The sequence below is a fragment of the Podarcis vaucheri genome (genome assembly GCF_965113315.1).
Source record: "Podarcis vaucheri genome assembly, chromosome: Z".
In the NCBI taxonomy this organism is placed as follows: Eukaryota; Metazoa; Chordata; class Lepidosauria; order Squamata; family Lacertidae; genus Podarcis; species Podarcis vaucheri.
The window spans coordinates 20126137-20145677 of NC_138758.1; the positions used below are offsets into that span (position 1 = coordinate 20126137).

General features: G+C 44.4%; 1 protein-coding gene across 1 annotated transcript; it reads right to left on the bottom strand.

Moving 5' to 3' along the window:
* Window positions 1–68: 68 nt before the first annotated feature.
* Window positions 69–15988, bottom strand: DKC1 (dyskerin pseudouridine synthase 1). Its single transcript, XM_082207579.1, has 15 exons — window positions 15873–15988; window positions 14011–14075; window positions 13438–13524; window positions 9977–10068; window positions 8938–9122; window positions 8741–8805; window positions 7308–7434; window positions 6319–6449; window positions 5097–5240; window positions 4492–4612; window positions 3071–3189; window positions 2444–2550; window positions 2016–2079; window positions 1096–1254; window positions 69–598 (listed from the first exon to the last, which is right to left on the bottom strand). The coding sequence occupies exons 1-15, from the start codon at window positions 15886–15888 to the stop codon at window positions 530–532; spliced, it is 1551 nt and encodes a 516-aa protein (XP_082063705.1). The 5' UTR covers window positions 15889–15988; the 3' UTR covers window positions 69–529.
* Between the last annotated feature and the right edge of the window lie 3553 nt (window positions 15989–19541).

The following is a 19541-nucleotide window of genomic DNA, read 5'->3' on the forward strand; positions in this document are numbered from 1 at the left end:
GTTATGGTACCCTGAGGGGAAACGTTTGGATTCTGGCTCATTGAGAGAGTCAAAGTAAGCACAAGGAGGTCAATACAAAAGCATTATTTTTAAAGTGAAGCATCTGACCACTCACAACAAAACCCCTTTTCACCCCCACCCATAGACAAGCTGGCGCTACCATTCAGCAGCTCCTGCACATTCAAGCAGAGGGAAAAACGAAGAAGGCAGGAGGGGCAAAGGAAGACTCTGCTACTAGTGCCAAAATCAGGGGCTGCCTTGTGTTACCCCCAGAAAAGGAGTCTCACAAGCTCAGGGCAACTCCTCACAGTCACCAGGGCCTGAGTGGGTTTGTGGCCTCCAATTCCTCCAGCTATCCTTAGAACAGGACAGAGGGAGCTTGTCATGCTGGCCCCCCCACAAAAGTACATTAATTTGCACAGCAATCAGGTCAAGTCTCTGCTCAATGATCCAGTCTGCACTTTCATGAAGGCCTTCAGATTCTTTCTTATGCTGGCCCAGGCTGCCTGCTCTGGATGGTTCTTGCTGGTTACTCTGAGCTCTCAGTTTCTTCTTGCTTCTTTTTCTTCTTCTTCTTCTTCACACTTGTGTTACTGCCCTGAGAGGAGAAACAACGAGAGTTCAGAAGAGCCACCCTTTTTTTGGCTACCTCTCTGGTATTGGGGATGAGTGTTTTTTTCCTGCTGGGAGTAGGTCGCGCAGGAGTTGGGCAACTGTAAGAATGGCCACGGGTCAAAAACAGAATCATTGCCTTTGTCTCCCTTGTCACCCTATACACAATGGGCTGCAAGAAATTGAATTCATTGCTTGCAGAGGACTCCCCCTCACTTTCTCCTTCTATCATTCCACATATCCATGTCCCTTGCCCCAAAGGAATTAAGAGACACATGCAAACTACATAATTAGAAGCTACTGTGTTCATGAGTTATCAGAAAGCCACAACTGAAAGTGAGATTCTTCCTAAATGGAAGATAAATGCTGAGCTGTTCACAGCCATTGGCATGCACATATGTGTGCAAATCGATTTTTCTTTTAAGTGTGCATATACCAGCTGATTCCTTGGCACACAAGCACAGTGGGTTACACAAGGCCTACCATTTCGCTTAGCTCCCTGCCACTCTCAGAAAGCTCCGACTTCCTCTTCTCTTTCTTTTTCTTCTTCGCTTTCTTGATTTCTGCTTGCAGCTCTGGAGAGGTTGGGGGAGAGGAGGCTGCTGCACCAGGTTCCCCATCACTTTCAATCTCCCGCTTCCGCTGAGTGGGAAACAAGACACATCAGACAGGCTTCAGCCAAGGACAGGGTACTACTATACAGGCTGCTCTATGGGAGCATTTTAAGACAGATCTTGCAAAGGAGCTCATGTTTGGCACCTGCATGTGTCAACAAGAGATAAAACCAGGGATTTCAAGCCATTCACATGCAGTTACCTGCAAAGCAAGGTGCAAAGTGCACTACTTTAGGGTTTTGATTGTACTGTTAGCTGTGAGAGAGAGGATGAAATAAGGCTGCTCACCCAGCACCAGGAGACATCATCTCCTCACTTGACAAAGACTAGGTGGTAACCTGGGCAGAACTGGAGGGTGCTGGGCAAACGTCTAATAAGACGAGAGATCAGCCTGTAACCATGTTACCTATCTATATGATTGAGTAGAAAGAAGAGAGGTGGCAAGAATATTTGCTTGCACACACACACACACACACACACACACACACACACACACACACACCCCTCCAAGAGAACTGACAGGTTTTTCAACCTCCCTTGCCACACAAAACAGTTTGAATTTGACCAAGCTTCAGTGTGAATGATGGTCACCAGTACTGCAGGCAGCTACAGGTGGCAGCAAGCTTTTAATGATCACACCACCCACAGCTACTCTGGAGATCTTTACCTGCTGTCTTCTCAATGCCCCCCCAAGCCCCCCACATTCAAAACAATACTAAAAGGTAGTCTCTAACAGACACTGCCCAAATAAAAATATAATGCTGGAATGCAGTCCTGCAGCAAACAAACCTTTGGTGGCCTTTCTGGCTCCTCTTGGGCGACTTCCTCTTTTACCTTTTCCTTTCCAGCAACCCTGGGAGGAAAACAGGAGCTTGGTTTGCATCTTTCAGCCATCTGGTGCATTATGTACAATTCTACCCTGTTCCACCTAACTTTTTATACTAGAATTGGAACATTGGTGTTGGTGATGTTCGGAAAGCTGGTAAACACACCCAAAATGCATGGGGGGCAAGCTGCAGTTTTCCTTATTTCATTTAGCAGGCTGACTCCCTCTAGAGCCATAGAAAGGAGGCTAGAAAGGGATAACTGCCTGCTTCTCCCGCCCCAAGGAAATAGCAACCCCTGCTCTGCCTTTTCTAGCACAATGCACTTTGTACACCCCAAACCAGCACACCTACCCCACCCCCACTTAAGGCAATGGGAGCTGCAAACATTACCTATTATAATCCACATAATCCGTCTTCCAGGCCTGGGGAGTTTTCTCATTGGGCTTGCCATGTGTGTCCAACAGGCCTTGCTTGATCATCATCTTCTTCTGAGAAGCCTATGGGGAAATAAGCAGAGGAAACACATGCCACAAGGCAAGGACATGTGCTTTCTTATTGCTGCCATTTCCATAACCCTCAAGGTCCACAAGCAGCAATAAAACAAATCTCTCTTGCTCTTATGGGACTTGAGGACCCAACACCCCTTATGTCTACACCCTAACAGAGCCATCAGTCTTGGGTGATAGATCTGGGTCATCTTTGCACAGAGTGCTCTTGAAGTCTACTTTAACATCATTTGGCTCGTCTCACCAACAGCAAAAGCAACCATTTCAAGTGACGAGAGATTCTACCCATTTCTGTGGTAGCAAGGTGCGGCCAAGATCTTTGAAAGTGCAGCCAAGTATGTACAACTTGATACAAAGCTGAGGCACCAAGCAAACAGTTCAAACATACGCCCAGTGGGATGATGCACCCAGTTCCCTGAAAATTCTGTTGCTCCAAGAGCAAGCATCAAGCTGCTCTTCTGAATCTGCTCCCCTGTACAGCCAAATGGCGCAGTGCCATCTCAATACTCACTTTTGGGCCAAGTCCCCACTTGCGAGGGTACGTGTCTCTTTCCATGATCACACGCTTGATTTTTGCTACAACTCCATGGTCACAAGTAGAGATCACTGCAGTTGTCATCAAGGCAATGGCTGCAGGAAGAAGAGTACAGGTTGAGCACCCTAAGGAATGACACAGTACAGAACCTGGCATTGCCCAACACATGCTCTTTCTGTAACCCACCAGAGTGAGACTTACAACAACATCCCCTGTAGCATCCCTATTTACTACTAAAGGAGGTTCTCCCTCTAGAAAGCAGAATATATGTTTTTGGTGCAAACAACACATGCACATGAAGTGTGTAAGCAGGACACAGGTTAACACCCACCCACAAGGGTATTTTAATGCCATTTGCCCATATTCTTGCACTCAGATTTTTTACGTTTGGAAAAGGCACACCAGAGCAATATGTGATCAGACAGTTTCATTCTTCCTGGTTGAGTCAGAGCCCCATAAAGGCCTCTGACCCTGCTTGTTCCACCCAGGCCCTGCCAGCAGCCAGCCAAGCATCCCCATGCCCCCCAGTAGAACACTGGAAGGCTTAAAGGTGCCTGGAGGCCACTCAACACCAAGACCCAAGAACAGGAATCAAGATGTGGCAGGAAGGGCAGAGCAGCAACACTCAGAGAATGGATAAACTTCATCATCACTTCACATGTGGCCCTGAGCAAGTGCAGGCAGGTGGGGAAGTTGAAGAAAGCTGTTTAAAAGGGGAAGGCAATTTGCAAGATTACTATGTAGTTCCAAACACACTTGGGGAGTCAGCAGGAAAGATGGGCCTCATTTCTCAGTGGGAGAGAGCTAAGCTGCATAGTTGTTCCCACTGTTTCACATTCTCATTCACCAAGACACTTTGCTTTTGCCCAACCCAAGGCAGATGTCCATAATCTGAGGTCGCACTTGCAGGACCATTTTTCAAAGCTAGAGTGTGGAGTTGAACACGCATCTTCTCTCCAACAAAATATGTAATGCCGCCCATTCCATTTTTATTTCATTTCATGAGCACTTTCCTACTGAAAGTACCGAACCCAGAGCAGTGCATAATAGGAGACGTAATAGATCGAAAAAAGTACAGTAAGAAAACTATGTTTTGATTAGCCACTAGATGGCACTGTAGCCTCATGTCAAATAGGCATATTGTCACTGCAATCCATTCTAGTACTGGAAGAAGGAAACTGATTGCACTCCACAATTAAGTGTTGATCCATAATCACCCGCCAATGGAGCCTGATAAAAGGGCAGCAGGGGAGAGAAACCTCTGCTGGATATGCTGAAATCTGTGTTGCTAGCTGGAATTCTGTAGGTGTTCGGGCACCCAGGGAGCCAGCACCTATGTTTGCAATAACTCAGTTAAAACAACCTAAGAAGACAAGTGCCTAGCTGCCAGTTCTCACCTGTGCAGATGGCCTCTCCTTTTGTGGTGATAACAACTATTTCCTGATTGAGTTCGATGCCATCTTCATACCGCAGCAGGCCAGGAAGCATGATCTTTGCACCATAGCAAATGGCGTTCACCTGAGCAGAAAACAGTAAAAATGATCATGTTTCAACCAACAGCTATCACTGTAAAATTCTGTTCTTCAGTTTTCAATGCATGTACTCCCAAGTCTTTGGAGTTACGCCCACAAAAATTATACCTCCTCACCAAGAGGCTTGCATGGCGTGGTGGTAAGAAAAGCTCCATACTGGACAGCATCCTGCACCGTCAATACTGTAACTACCAACAGTGGCATTCACTCCCTTAAGGTACCTGCCCCCACCCCTCCCACCTTTAAACAGCCCCGGAAGCAGAAATTAGGACTAAAGCAGTCAGGCTGCATCATTTTCTTAAGATTCTTAAATAAAAATACTTTTGCAGACAGTGAAGCATCATCTTAGAAGGCTGCAATCTAAGAAAATGAGGAATGCCTCTTCTAAGAGACAGTCTGACAAAAAAGTGACGTTGTTAAAGCAGTAGCGATGGATTGTGGTGCCTTGGCTATAAGTCCCGGGAACTCACCGCGCTGTCCTTCATAACAAGTCGCTTGTGGGATGTCAGCAGCTTCTCCAGGGGGAAGATCACCCTCCTGAGGTACGTCTCGTCCTTGTTGTTGTCATATTGCCATTGGGCATCCAGCACATCATGCATAGTCACCATGTGGTCCTAGAAGCAGAAACCACCCCAATATATTATATAACTGGGAATATTGAAAGCAGCCTGACATAAAAGCCAGGGTGTTTTTTTTTACCATCCATCCCAACTATTGCTACTCTGATGGGCAGCAACTCTTAAGTTTCCATCACTGCAATCTGATCCTGCACTGGCTGCAGATGCCAAGCATTTGAGCTAGAACCATCACTGAGCCATAGCCCCTCCCAGCATGCAGGCCACTGCCTAAGGCAAAAGGGCTGGGAGAAAAGAAGATAGTTCCATGTACAAGCTTCATGTCCTGAACACACTGGGAATTGGGGTACAAACACAAAAGCAAGTGTTAGCACAGACAAAAACAAAAGAGTGAATAGTGAAGAGCCACAAGGTAAAGCAACCCCCTCATCTTGGTGCTCTTCCTATGTTTTTGGCTACAATCCTCACCAGCCCCAGCCAACAAGGAATGGTCAGGGATGATGACAGCTGCAGTCTAATATATGCACTGAAGACACCAGATTGGGAAAGACAGCATTAATGCCTCTCCTTTGCAATTCCATACAACTATTTAAGTTTGACCATTCATAAATTCTACAGCATTCTCTTCACATAGCCTAAAGCTCTTTCCCCACGTGGAAGATATCACCAGCAAAGCTAGCCTGCTCTGCAGAACTTTGCAGAAATCACATGCAGGGAAAGGTTTGTACTACTGAGCGGTTGTTTGTTCCCCACTCTAGAGAACTGCAGAGAGCAGCCCCACACAAGAGGACTGAATATGAGTTGGAAGCCAAGTTTCTGCGGAGCTGACATGAGCTTAGCAAACATAAAGTTATCAAAGTTCCAGAAACACTAGTTTTATTCACCTGTAACGAACAGTCAATAATGGATTCTGTGCAATTAGTCTCATAGGGGCCATGGGTAATTTTTGTGGGTTGGGGGGACAGAACTGGCAGAAACAAAGCTTCCTGCCTTTGACATCTCCCAACTACTCACTGTCCCAAAGTTTAATTACCAGAACAGGGGAGTCAGCCCTGTACTGAACTCAACACTTTGGGTAGTGACAATCATATGCTCTGAAGTACACCTTGCAACGTACCTTCTCTCCCATGACCCCGGATCGCACTCGCCGGAGCTCCTGCATCTGACCGCCAACTCCCAGCAACAAGCCCAGGTGCACACACAATGTCCGGATATAGGTCCCAGCTTCACAGCTCACCCAGAAGATACCTGAGAACAGGGCAGAGTCACAGCAGATGTGTGAGTTATGGAGTTCTGTTGACTTAAAGAGTTCGAACAGAAAGCATCCATGAGCCATCAGCATTGGGTGATAGATGTAAGTCATCTTTGCACTGTGTGCTATGCAATCTGTTTTACATCATTTGGCTCAGAAAACACCTCCAACCAGGGGTTGCTAACCTATGGCCTTCCAGATGTTGCTGAGTTGCAACTCCCATTGTACCTGAACATCAACCATGCTGGCTGCGGCTATTGGGAACTGTAGTTCAGGAACAACTGGAGGACCACAAGTTAGCCACCCACGCTTTAAACATCCTAAGAAAACACAAGACTTCAAACTGGTCAAGGAAGTGATCTAGTCACCCAGAGCAATGTATAAAAAATGGGAGAAGAAAGGCTGGAGAGGCTTAGGAAGTAACCTAGAAAGGGTCTCCGTGTTGGGGGGGGTGTCACTTTTTCAATTTCTCAAAGCTCAGCTTCTGCTTTGCAGATGTGATTTGAGCATAAACTCATGATTTAAGGCACATTAACTTGTGGCCCTTCAGATGCTGGTGCACTCTTCAATCAGCAGCAGCTAGCATGGCTAATGGTGGGGGATGAAGAGAACTATAGTCCAACAGTATCTGGAGTGTCCCTGGTTCCCAACCACAGCTCTTCAAGGAGTGCATTAAAGGGAAACCAGTCATACTGCACAGTGGAGGAGCTTCATGTTCCGGTACCGGGGGGCGGAGAGCAGGTGGGGGCGATGGCACCCCACTGGAATAACGCTGCCGGGGGTGGTGCACTGCCCCCGCTCCCCTCTTCCTCCACCAGTGATACTGCAGACCTCATACAAAAGAGTTTCATTACCCAATCTTCTTTCTGGATCATATTCTACCAATTTGCTCTCATAGATTGTTCGGACTCTCAGTTGCCTCTTCACTGCAGCAATGAGTGGGGGCCGCTGGAAGAGGGCACCAGTCAGTGTTTCTATTGCCTGCAGAAGGAAGCAGATCAGACACCACTTTAAAATGCTTGCGCCCTTGTGGTAATACATGATTGACACATGCAAGGAAGGACGAAATTTTATCAATTGCATTCACCAAGTAAATTTAACTTTGGTTTGGTACGATGTGGTCCTAAGGTTATGGTAATGCAAAACCATGAGTTGGCAGAACATCTGGCTAAATCAAGGCAAGCAGGGAGCTGTACTCATCAACTAGTCACCAAGGTTACCAAAGAACAAAATGAACTCCAATTGCTACCTGCAGTGCTGAGCAATGGTACGCACTCTGCTTCACAAGTATGCACAGAATGTTCCTGGGAAATTCCAATTGATCTTTGAAGAAACCACCACCATGCAGGCAGCTCGACTTCTTTAAAGTGGCTATGAACCTGCTCCCAGATCATAGAGACCACTAAATCAATATTTGTTGTTGTTGTCCCCTGCCCCCAGGCATCTCTAGTAATGACAAGGGTAGCTTCAATACCATGCGGCTATAGGCAGTCAGAGCTGTCATTAATCTTAGAAAACCAAGGCCCAAATAAAAGGAGCCTCAATTCTGCTTGCTCTATGTCTACTCTGCAGGCAGCTGGAAGCTGCACAGCACCAAGAACCTAGAACAGGAATCCTGATGTTGCAGGAAGGATAGAACAGCATCACTCAGAGAATGGATAAAACAGCATCATCACTCTGCCCTTCCCATACATGTGAACAGATTTCAAGGGACACAGAACTACAGTCCAAAGTATACTTCCCATAGCAAACAAGTTAGACTGAGACTGACAATTTGAGCTCTGATTCACAACAAAGAGAAACATTCCAAAGATTATAAGCCAAAAAAGTATGCATTCATTTTTAAATATTTATATCCTGCCTTTTTTCCATCATGGAACCCAGAACAGCATACCTCTGGTTCCTAGAAAGGTATCTACCCAGCAGAAAGTGAAACAAGCAGCAATTTGCTTTGTGCTGCCACTTTTGGTCTGAAGAAACAGTCAATTACTCTTGAAAATTGAAACTTACTCTGATTTGTTTTTGCATCTAATTTTTGTTTGTTTTTATTTTAACAGTGATTTATTTCGGCATTTTAAACAACATTCATGCCTGTTGCATGCTACCCTGATATCCATGTGAAGAAATAGTTGCTCTCATCGTAAACCCCTACAGCTAAATTTAATTTGGGAAAAGTTTCTACTGCCATCATTCACACTGATGTTCATGACTACACACACACACACACACACACACACACACACACACACACCTACCTCTCAAATTTTCCTGCCTAGCAGAGACTTACCCTTGACAGCTGAACCTCACTCTCGATTGCATTGTGCAGCCGAACGATTCCCACATACTCTTTGCCTGGAAGACGACAGAAGAGTAGTCAGGAGAGGCCACTTTAATTTACTTTTTTCACCATACCGGTGATTGTGCTGTTTCTATGTCTAGCAATACACTTCTAGGCTTGATAAAGAGACAAAGCAGATGGTATACCTGCACTCTGTTGAGACTTGACCAAGCGTGTTGCTCGCTCAATGCATACAATCAGGCACCCAGTCACTTTGGGGTCCAATGTGCCACTATGCCCTGTCTTCTCAACACGTAGGATGCGGCGGATCCAGGCCACCACTTCGTGGGAAGAAGGGTTAGAAGGTTTGTCCAGATTGATGAAGCCCGTCCTGGAAGAGAACCACAGGGACTGTTAACAATAATTTACATAGGTGTGGACTCTGCTTGCTCTTCAAAGAACAAACCTGAATTAGGACCCAAATCTACCTTAAAACAAGACAGATTTGCATTACCAGCAACTAGGGATTTCAAGCAGGATACAGTGTCCAAGGCAATACTGAATTGTGGTGCTAGTTTTGTGCTTGATATTTATGCCACATTTTTTTGGCATGCGGTTGTAGTAACACAGCTTCAACTCTTTTGTACCTACCCTCCTCCCAGTTTGCTAACTAGCAAACAGTTTGTGACTAACAATTTTTAGATTATAAATTACATGGCACAGTAAAAGTTAAGAGACATTGTGCCAAACAAAAGCATTCATGGATGGAACAAAGAAACAACGGTAACTGGCAGGTATTAAATAAGAATAAAAAACCCTCCAAAACATAATAGTAGGGTCAAGAGAATATCCAGCACCCTAAACTCTGCAGCTGTGATACAAAGCAATATGTAAGGACCAATGTATGCAAGTCACTATACAGGTGGCAATCATTTCAGGCACGTCCAAATGGTGTGCAATTGCCAACATGCAGATCCTTTTGAACCTGGAAAAGGGAAGAATGGGGTCAAAACAAGTTGCACTTATGTGCACTCGGCCGACGTGCATGGAAGACGGTAATGGTTGTCACCTCTAGAGAAAATCCTGGAAGAGTTAAAGTGGGCAGTGGAGGCCCATCCAAAACTTGTGTTCATCTAAGCCTCATTTGTGGCTTTTCCAAGTGTTTAATAACTAACCTACCTCCCCCAGATTACAGAAGGAACACCATGTGGGGGAAATCTACTCTTAAGCTCTATCTTGCCTTACCTTACATATTCGGCAATCTCTCTTTTTAAGGGATTACAACCAGAAGGAAGGGGTGTGTAGTGTGCTGTCCTCACATTCAGCTTGTCAAAGTTCTACAAAAATCCAAAGCAAGCAAGAATTAATGAACAATTAATGCTGTGGAGTTCTTAGGTTGGAGCCAAATCTCAATGTCTTAAAACTCATTGGAACTATTTGATATAGAACAAGTTGCTCGGCCAATTAAAAATCACATAACTGGTTAAGATTTGCTCTCAAAAGGAAAATCAATCCTCCTTTAGATGGAGATTGAATGAAGACATATTAGATGATAAAATGTTTTTGGAAAAAGCAAAAAAGGTTCTGGGAGACTATTTTGATTTGAATCTTAACAAGGTTACCAGGCAGCAAGTAGTGTGGGATGCTAGTAAGGCAATGATGTGGGGACTGTTTGTCCAACAAAATGCAACTCCAAAGATTAAAAGAAAAAAGAAATTAAACGAAAATTAAATGAAAAAAAGAAAAGAGAAAATTTGGATGCAATATTAGAAAAAGAATTAGTTAAAAAACCAAAGAAAGAATCAGTTAAACAAGAAATCAAATTATTACAAATACAATATTCAATTACTATTAATGAAGAAATAGCGTGGAAAATTAAGAGAGTGAAACAGAAATATTTTGAATATGCCAATAAGTCAGGAAAACTGCTGGCATGGCAAATGAGGAAAAATGAACAAAAAATATATAGATAGAATAAAGTTGAATGGAAAATTTACAGACAAAAAGGAAATAAGAGAAGCCTTTGTTACATATTTTACATACTTATATAAGAAAGAATATGAGAGCAAAAGTAAGATAGATCAATATTTAAAAAACAGTAACTTACCAAAAAGAAAAGAAAAACTCAGACTTTAACATAACCAAATAACAGTGCAGGAAGTGTCAGAAGCAATAAACCAAGCAAAAACAAGTAAATCTCTAGGTCTGAGTGTACTCTCAGCAAAGTATTATAAAAAATTGGGTGAACAGCTTGTGATTCCCCTAAAAGACACTATGAATGAGATCTTAAGATCAGGCAAAATCCCAGAGACATGGAAAGAAACATATATAACATTAATTCCAAAGCAAGATTTGGATTTAACCCTAGTAAAAAATTATAGACCTATTTCATTATTAAACAATGATTATAAATTATTTGCATACATATTAGCTAATAGAATGAAAAAAGTCCTGCAAGAATATATTCATCAAGATCAAGCAGGGTTTTTACCAGACAGACAAATTAAAGATAACATCAGGAGTATCTTAAATATAATAGAATATCTTGAAGTAAGAAATGAAAAACAAACTGCCTTAATGTTTATAAATTTGGAAAAAGCATTTGATAATGTCTCATGGGATTTCATGAAAAAAATTCTTGAAGAAATGAATTTTGGAGAAAAACTGGTAAGGGGAGTCCAAGCTGTTTACTCACAGACGATAATACTGTTGATTGTTAATCAGGTGATAACAAATCAATATACAATACAAAACAGAACCAGACATGGTTGCCCCCTATCACCGCTTCTGTTCGTCATGGTCCCAGAGGTATTAGCAAGGAATATAAGAGCTGATAAAGATGTTGTAGGAATAAAAACAGGTAAAAGTGGATTTAAACTGAAAGCATTTGCTGAAGATTTAGTAATTACAGTAGAAGACTGACTGCTTGCGCGCACCCAGAAGCTTGGGGCGCACTGAGCTCCACACGCCCCAAGTTTCTGGATTAGCGCAGCGGTCCGCTAGCCCTGGGAGAGCCGTGCGGCTCTCCCACGGCTAGCGGAGACCTTGCCTGCACCCAGAAGCTAGGGGCGCGCTGAGCTCCGCACGCCCCAAGCTTCTGGGTGCAGGCAAGCTCTCCGCTAGCCCTGGGAGAGCTGGGTCTCCCACAGCTAGCGGATAGCTTCCTGAAGCCTGAGCTCCGCACGCCCCAAGCTTCAGGATTAGCGCAGCGCACCTAGAGGGGAAATAATTTTCCCCCCTTTATTTTCCCCCCAAAAAACTAGATGCGTCTTATGGGCCGGTGCGTCTTATGGGGCGAAAAATACGGTAATAAAAACAAGTCCAAATTATTAGTTAAGAACTTAAAAGAATCAGAGAAGAAAGACTTGTCCCAATCCATAAACATAGAGATTCATAAAAAGGTGAAATATTTAGGAATATGGTTATCAATTAAGAATCTTAATATTTATAAAGATAAATATAAAAGATAAGAAAAACCTCAGCCACAAAAATTTAACAACTTTTCTTTTTGCCAGTAAATTTAATGGAATTTTGAGAGTTAATTATACTGTAAATTAGTTGCTCTAGTTAAATTTAATTACAGTGGTGCCTCGCAAGACGAAAAGAATCCGTTCTGTGATTCTGTTTGTCTAGCGGTTTTTTCGTCTTGCAAAGCAAGCCCATTGATGGATTAGCGGCTTTTAGCAGCTTATCTGCTGATCGGATCGGCTGATAAGCGGCTTAGCAAAAGGGGAGGAAAGGAAAAAAAACAACCAGCAGGAACTCGCAATACATTGTCGTCTTGCGAAGCAAGCCCATAGGAAATGCATTTTGCGAAGCACCTCCAAAACGGAAAACTCTTTCGTCTAGCGAGTTTTCCGTCTTGCGAGGCACCACTGTATATCATAAGCTTTATATAGAACACTAATAAATACAGTGGTGCCTCGCAAGACGAAATTAATCCGTTCCACAAGTTTTTTCTTCTTGCGAGTTTTTCGTCTTGCGATGCACGGTTTCCCATAGGAATGCATTGAAAATCAATTAATGCGTTCCTATGGAAACCGCCTTCAGACCAGGTCCGGGGACAGTCTGTCCCCCGACCTCTTCTGAAGGCTGGGGGGGGGGGCAAGGGCTTTTCTTCCCACCCCCATCATTTTAAAAAACCCCGGGACAGCGGAGGACTTCTCTGAAGGCGGGCGGGGGGCGAAAGTCTTTGCTCCCCACCGCCTGCCTTCCAAAGCCGTCCGGGACAGCGGAGAAACGTGCTGCCTTTCTCCGCTCTCCGGGGAAGGCAGGCAGGGGGGAGCAAAGACTTTCGCCCTGGACCTCTTCTGAAGGCGGGCGGGGGGCAAAAGTCTTTGCTCCCCCCCGCCTGCCTTCAAAAGCCGTCCGCGATAGCGGGAAGCGCTTCCCTGCTATCCCGGACTGCTTTTAAAATGCTGGCGGTGGGGAGCAAAGCCTTTCGGCCCCCGCCGACCTTCCTGGACCTCTTCTGAAGGCCGGAGAGGGGGGGAAGGCTTTGCTCCCCACCACCAGCATTTAAAAGAGGTCCCCAGAGATTTCCCTATGGGCTTTCGTCTTGCGAAGCAAGCCCATAGGGAAATTCGTCTTGCGAAGCGCCTCCAAAACAGAAAACCCTTTCGTCTTGCTGGTTTTCCGTCTTGCGAGGCATTCGTCTTGCGAGGTACCACTGTAAATATGTAGTTCATTTACACAGTTCTGTTTACCTTGAGAAGTAAAGGCCATTGTGATGTGTCCAGTTGAGCCACTCTGGATTCAGGCTTGATAAAGAATTCTTCAGAATACTGTATATCCTAGGAACAATCAAATAGGCAGATTAGCAACTATAACTGCCAATGAAGCATGCTGGCCACCATGTTCCTTTACTCATCAAGTTTGGAAGTTAACAATATTCTCTAGTCTAGACACAAAGAGCAAATAATTAGAACTGCACTCTTCATGTTGCTGTTTTTCCTCATCATGCAACAATTTTATCTATAAGGGGCCTTCTACAAAGAGAGCATACTATCACTATTAGCTCCTGCCCAGAATGCGTGCCTCTACACAATCGATTGCCCTCATCACATATCAGCCAAAGTCATAACTACAGTGCTGAACAGGAGAGGGAATGTTTGCACACCCATGGGAACAGCATATTCCCAGGAAAAAAATGGTGGGAACTGTAGTCCAGCAAAATCTGCAAAGCACCATGTAGGCTACAGGGTGCAGAGGGGTTTAAAAGTTCTTGCCCTAAATAGAATTCTAGTATGGAAATTAAGCAATATCACAAAGCAACTCACAGCAACATCTTCCTCTACCAGATATTTCTGTTCTTTCTTTTTCTTGTGCTTCTTAGAGACAGAGCCTACAGAAAGACAAAAAAATAAAAGCAATGCTACAAATAAATGGAACTAGAAGTAAACTTGGCATTGTTCACCCACCTAAAATCAAACCTAAAATTAGTAATCTGATTTCAAATTTTAGATCAGATAGGAAACTTATGACCTGGAGTCCAAATGCAACCCTCCAGTCTCTCCATCTAGCCCTGTGAACTCTTCCCAGGCCATACATACTCCCCAACCCACAGCCTTGCTTTGTGCTTTTGCCTGTCTGGAACCCATTCTTGAACTTGGCTCATGCTTCTTGCTTGTATCGAGCAAAGCATGAAGAAACTAGCTTACTGTACAAATCTGCATTTAATGCTCTGCCCCCTTTTGCCTCTGGCCCCACCTACCACTAGCACATAACACCTAGAAAGGAATAGGGCATGAAAACGGGTTGTAAGAGTTTACAGTACAGTACAAGATTCCTTATATATGGTGCTATTAGTTAACACCATTATTCTAGGTTTGCAAGAGCACCGTTGCCAGGTGCTGCAAATAACCATCACTCCAACCCAAGAGGAACCAAGAGCGTGCTGTGGGTGACCAAAGAAGCCTGCAAGAGAGGTACTGGAGGAACAGTTGCGTGGGATAAATTGGCTGCAGTCAATGCTCATGCAGGCCACCACGTGGGCAAGCGCCTTAGTGCCTTAAGTGGGCAAACTGGAAAGCACTAGCCCGTTTCCTCAAATGCAATTTTTCCTGCAGCCACGGAATATCGATAGTTCCTGCGAATCTCCCCCCCCCCCTCCAAAAGGAAACAAACATGCTGTGAAAAACTGAACACGTTACAATCGGCTCCAAGGTGGGAGAACAGCAACCTCTCCCCCCCCCCACCGGCGCTGAGAAGCGAACATCCCCCGTAAAAGCGGTTTTTGCCCCGTGCACTCTTACCCGGCGGCGAAGTTTCCCCAACACCCTCCTCCCCAAAAAGAAAGACGGAGGCGCACGAGCGGAGACAGGCGTTAGAGAAGGAGGAAACAACAGAGTTGGAGGGACATGATAACAGATTTGGTTGGCATGCATATCTTTGGTATGGAAAAGGTAAAGTACATAAAGGGTTCTATAATCACATAATAAAAAAATCACTGATGAAAGTGTGGGGGAAATATAAAGATTTATTAGAACCCAAAACCCCATGGTGGATATCTCCTATTGAAACATCACCACTTAAGGAGCTTGGCCAACATACAGAGATTTATTAACATAACAAGAAGGGAAGTGGAAATTGAAGGAATATGAGGACTTAAAGAAGCATGTTCGGACTTGGCAGCACCATGGAGTAAAAACGGTTTTTGCCCCGTGCACCCTTACCCGGCGGCAAAGTTTCCCCAACACCCTCCTCCTCAAAAAGAAAGACGGAGGCGAGGGCCAATCTCGCTTTGTGGAATCGCTCACCCCCCACCCCCCCAAAAAAACCCACTACATCCGAGCATGCACAGAGAGTCGTTTCCAAACACTGTACAAGTAGCCACGTGCTTCGCCACGATCGGACTCAGGACAGGGCTGAGAAAGCTAAACACTACCCTCCGCTAAATCTGTGAACTTCAGCAACTCTTCCTACGCTCTCATTCCCCCCCTTAAAAACTAAGCATTTAATTCCCGTTCTTCCCCGGAGGCGATCCTCTCCGCGACCCGAGAGAAGCGCGATCCCTCCTCATGTTACAGGAGGCCCCACTGCGCCCGCATGGAGGGCACCCGAAAAGATCAGATCCACGCCCGAAGCTCGCCTCAGGTCCGGAGAAAGCAGCCCTCACCCCGAGCGCACACCGCGCACCCACCTGGACCGTCCGCCATCTTTCCCTCGCCACGCGCTGCCTCTGAGAGACGCGCGCACCTCGCCTCCCGCCAGCGAAAAAGGGATCCCCTCGCCCACTTCCGCTCCCTGTCCCGACAAGCAGCGCGGCGCGGCGCGCGGGAAAAGAGGGACGGAGCGGCGATTGGGTGAGCAGGGAGCTGGTGGGCGGGGCGGGCGGGTGCACCATAGAGGGCAGGAAAGCCCTAGAGAGGCAAGGTGCCGTCAGTCCCCCCCCCTCCCCTCCGAGAGGCGGGTTTTTAAACAGCGCCGGAGTTCAGGGTACGAAGGGACTCCAACTCCCAGCAGCCCCCAGCCAGTATAGCCAGAGAACTAGGGAAGATGGGAGCTGTAGTCCAAGAGGCAGAGGCGGGGTTTTTTTTGTAAATTACCCAGGTTTTGCAAGAACCACATGTCAATAAAACCCCGCTGGGGGAGGTGCAGGGCTGTACAGAAAGCGGGGATCGCGTGGAAACAAGGCTCAGGCGGTTTGTCGAAGTGGATAATGGGGGGTGATCCTAGGTGTGTAATCAGGATTGTGTGTTGAGCACGTTATTTTATAGTAGAGAAACGTGGGCAAATTACACCTGCCAGGCGTATTATGAAAATTTCTAGAAATCTCTCACGCTTCCACACATTTTTTATGGTATTTCGGCCAGTCCTCATAACGGTGTCCTAATAAAGATGTTTGATTTTGAAAATGATAGACCAACATATTAGGGTGGGACATCTGTGTGAAAAAGAAACAGCAAATCAAGCGACTTCTTCCAACTGAGCATTTATTGCATTCCCTTTGCAGCCTGGAAATCCAAACCATTCAGCAACATATAATAATCAGATGTGGAGAAGCAAAGTAATCACATCATAGCTGTCAATGTTTCCCTTTTTCTAAAGGAAATTCTCTTATTCCGAATAGGATTCCTCGCAAGAAAAGGGAAAAGTTGACAGCTATGACCTACACTACGTTTTAACACCACTTGCACACCATAAGGCTTAAACTGCACATAATTTTTAAAAATATTTGTCTACTATAAAATGAAAAATCCTCCAGAAAGTGGCCTGAAAAGGAAGATGAGTGCTGCAACCCATAGTCGCCTTTGACTGAACTTAACCGTCCAGGGGTCCTTTACCATTACCTTTTACTTGTACTGTTTTTAAAAACTATTTGCCTTGATGCACATGTTTGTTATAGGAAAATCCTCAGGCTCACTAGGATTACCAAACAAAGACACCAGCCAGGAATATAGGAAAAAAACAGCAGCCAGTAGGCCTGGTCTTCATTGAAATAACTGTTGTAACAGGACTTCCACCCACCACATGGGAGAATGGGGAAGAAGCGGAGAACAAAGGGTGGCTCCCACTTTTATCAGTTTTACAAAGATACCCACAACACCCCTAAAATTACATCATGCATATATCACAAATACATCACATGTTGGAAAGGTCTGGCGACAGAAACTTGAGCATCAGGGCTTGCCCCTCCCTTACCTTGACCTCCACCAAACACAAGAGATGTCCCTTTTCCCCAGCTAAGTTAATCACAGCCTTTTGTCTTGATCTGGGTTTGCTATTGTTTCTGGAATGGCTACCTGCAAGATGGAGCTGTTTCGCCTGGCCTTTGGCATGGACTCACTCTGATCCCGTATATGGGATTTCGCATGTAAATTTCCACTTGGCTTTTTTGCTGGCCCATGTAGGACCAGCATGAATAGCTGGCTCGGGTGAATATCTGATGTTTCCTCCCTTTATGGTCTTGATTTATGGGCTACACTAAAATGAGGCTGTATTTTAAGTTGTATTTTGATTAACTCTTTGCTTTCTATTATTAATAAATTAAAACATTCTCTTTTTCTATTGGTGCAGTAGTGTTGCTTTATCCCATTGCATTTGTATTCCTTCCTTCTCTAGGCAAATCTTAAAAAATGTAGTATAAACATCAACAATTGGGAAACACTTGCCTGCGAGCGCTTCAGTTGGAGAACAGCCTTTACCAAAGGTGTCATGGGCTTTGAAGACACTCAAACTCAGGACGCAAGGGAGAAATGTGCTAAGAGGAAGACACGCTTGGCAAATCCATACCGTGATCAACTCCTGTCTGGAGACTAATGTCCCTACTGTGGAAGGCCGTGTGGTTCCAGAATTGGCCTCCACAGTCACTTACGGACTCATTGTTAAAACCGTGTTTATGGAAGACATTCTTACTCGGCTGTGAGTGATCGCCAATGAAGTATTCCTTCCTTTAAACGTTGCATTGGGAGTTAGAGGAGAAAGCGAGTTCCAGTTCGTATCTGGTTTCCAATAAAAAAAGCCAGTGGTGTGTGCCTCAAATCCAATGTGCAAATGCCGGACTCACAGCCAATGTATAATCAAGAAACTGTTGATTATTAATCTGAGACTTCGTCCTTGAGTATGTGACATTATTGTCATGATTGTTTTCTGATAAGTCATATCCTGTTTGTCTAATCATTGTTCTTGTTAGGAAAAAATAAGATTGAGGAGGGTGCCATTCAGGATATGCAATTGGGCAAATCCCCAGGGCCAGACGGACTGACTTCCAGATATTACAAATCCTTAAAGGAATGGCTAATACAACCGTTAAAGGAAGTTTGTAACGAGATCTTAGAGGGAAAAAAGGCACCCGAATCGTGGAAAGAAGCATATATCTCACTCATACCAAAGACAGAGACTGAAAAGACTCAACTGAAGAACTACCGCCCAATTTCGTTATTGAATGTGGATTACAAAATTTTTGCAGACATTTTAGCAAAAAGATTTAAAAGAGTATTGATGGAGAAGATTCACAGAGACCAAGCAGGCTTTCTCCCAAAAAGACACCTCTCAGACAATGTTAGGAACATAATAGACATTTTGGAAAAGTTAGAGGTGAACATAAATACTAAAGCAGTTTTGATATTTGTGGATGCGGAGAAAGCCTTTGACAATATTTCGTGGAGTTTTATGAAAAAGAATCTTCATGGGATGGGGGTAGGACAAGGATTTGAGAATGGTATGGGTGCAATATATTCAGAACAAAAAGCTAAGTTGATTGTAAATAATGTAATAACTGAGGAACTTAAGATAGAAAAAGGAACACGACAGGGGTGCCCAATTTCCCCATTGCTTTTTATTTCGGTCCTGGAGGTGTTGCTGAACATGATTAGAGATGACCAGCAAGTTAAAGGTGTACAGGTCGGAACTAAACACTATAAGTTAAGAGCGTTCGCAGATGACCTTGTATTGACCTTGCAGGAGCCAAATACTAGTACAAAAAGAGTGTTGGAAATAATTAAACAATTTGGACAGGTAGCCGGATTTAAATTGAATAAACAAAAAACTAAAGTCTTAGGGAAAAATCTAACAGATATGGAAAAGAATAAGTTTCAGGAAGAGACAGGTCTGACGATGGTTAAGAAGGTGAAATACCTAGGGGTTAATTTAACATCTAAAAACTTGAATCTGTATAAGGACAATTATGAAAAATGTTGGTCAGAAATTAAAAAAGATCTAGAAATATGGTCAAATTTGAGATTGTCAATGTTAGGCCGAATTGCAGTGATTAAGATGAATGTATTGCCTAGAATGTTATTTTTATTTCAAACTTTGCAGATTATTGACAAGATGGACTGTTTCAAGAGGTGGCAGAAAGACATTGCGA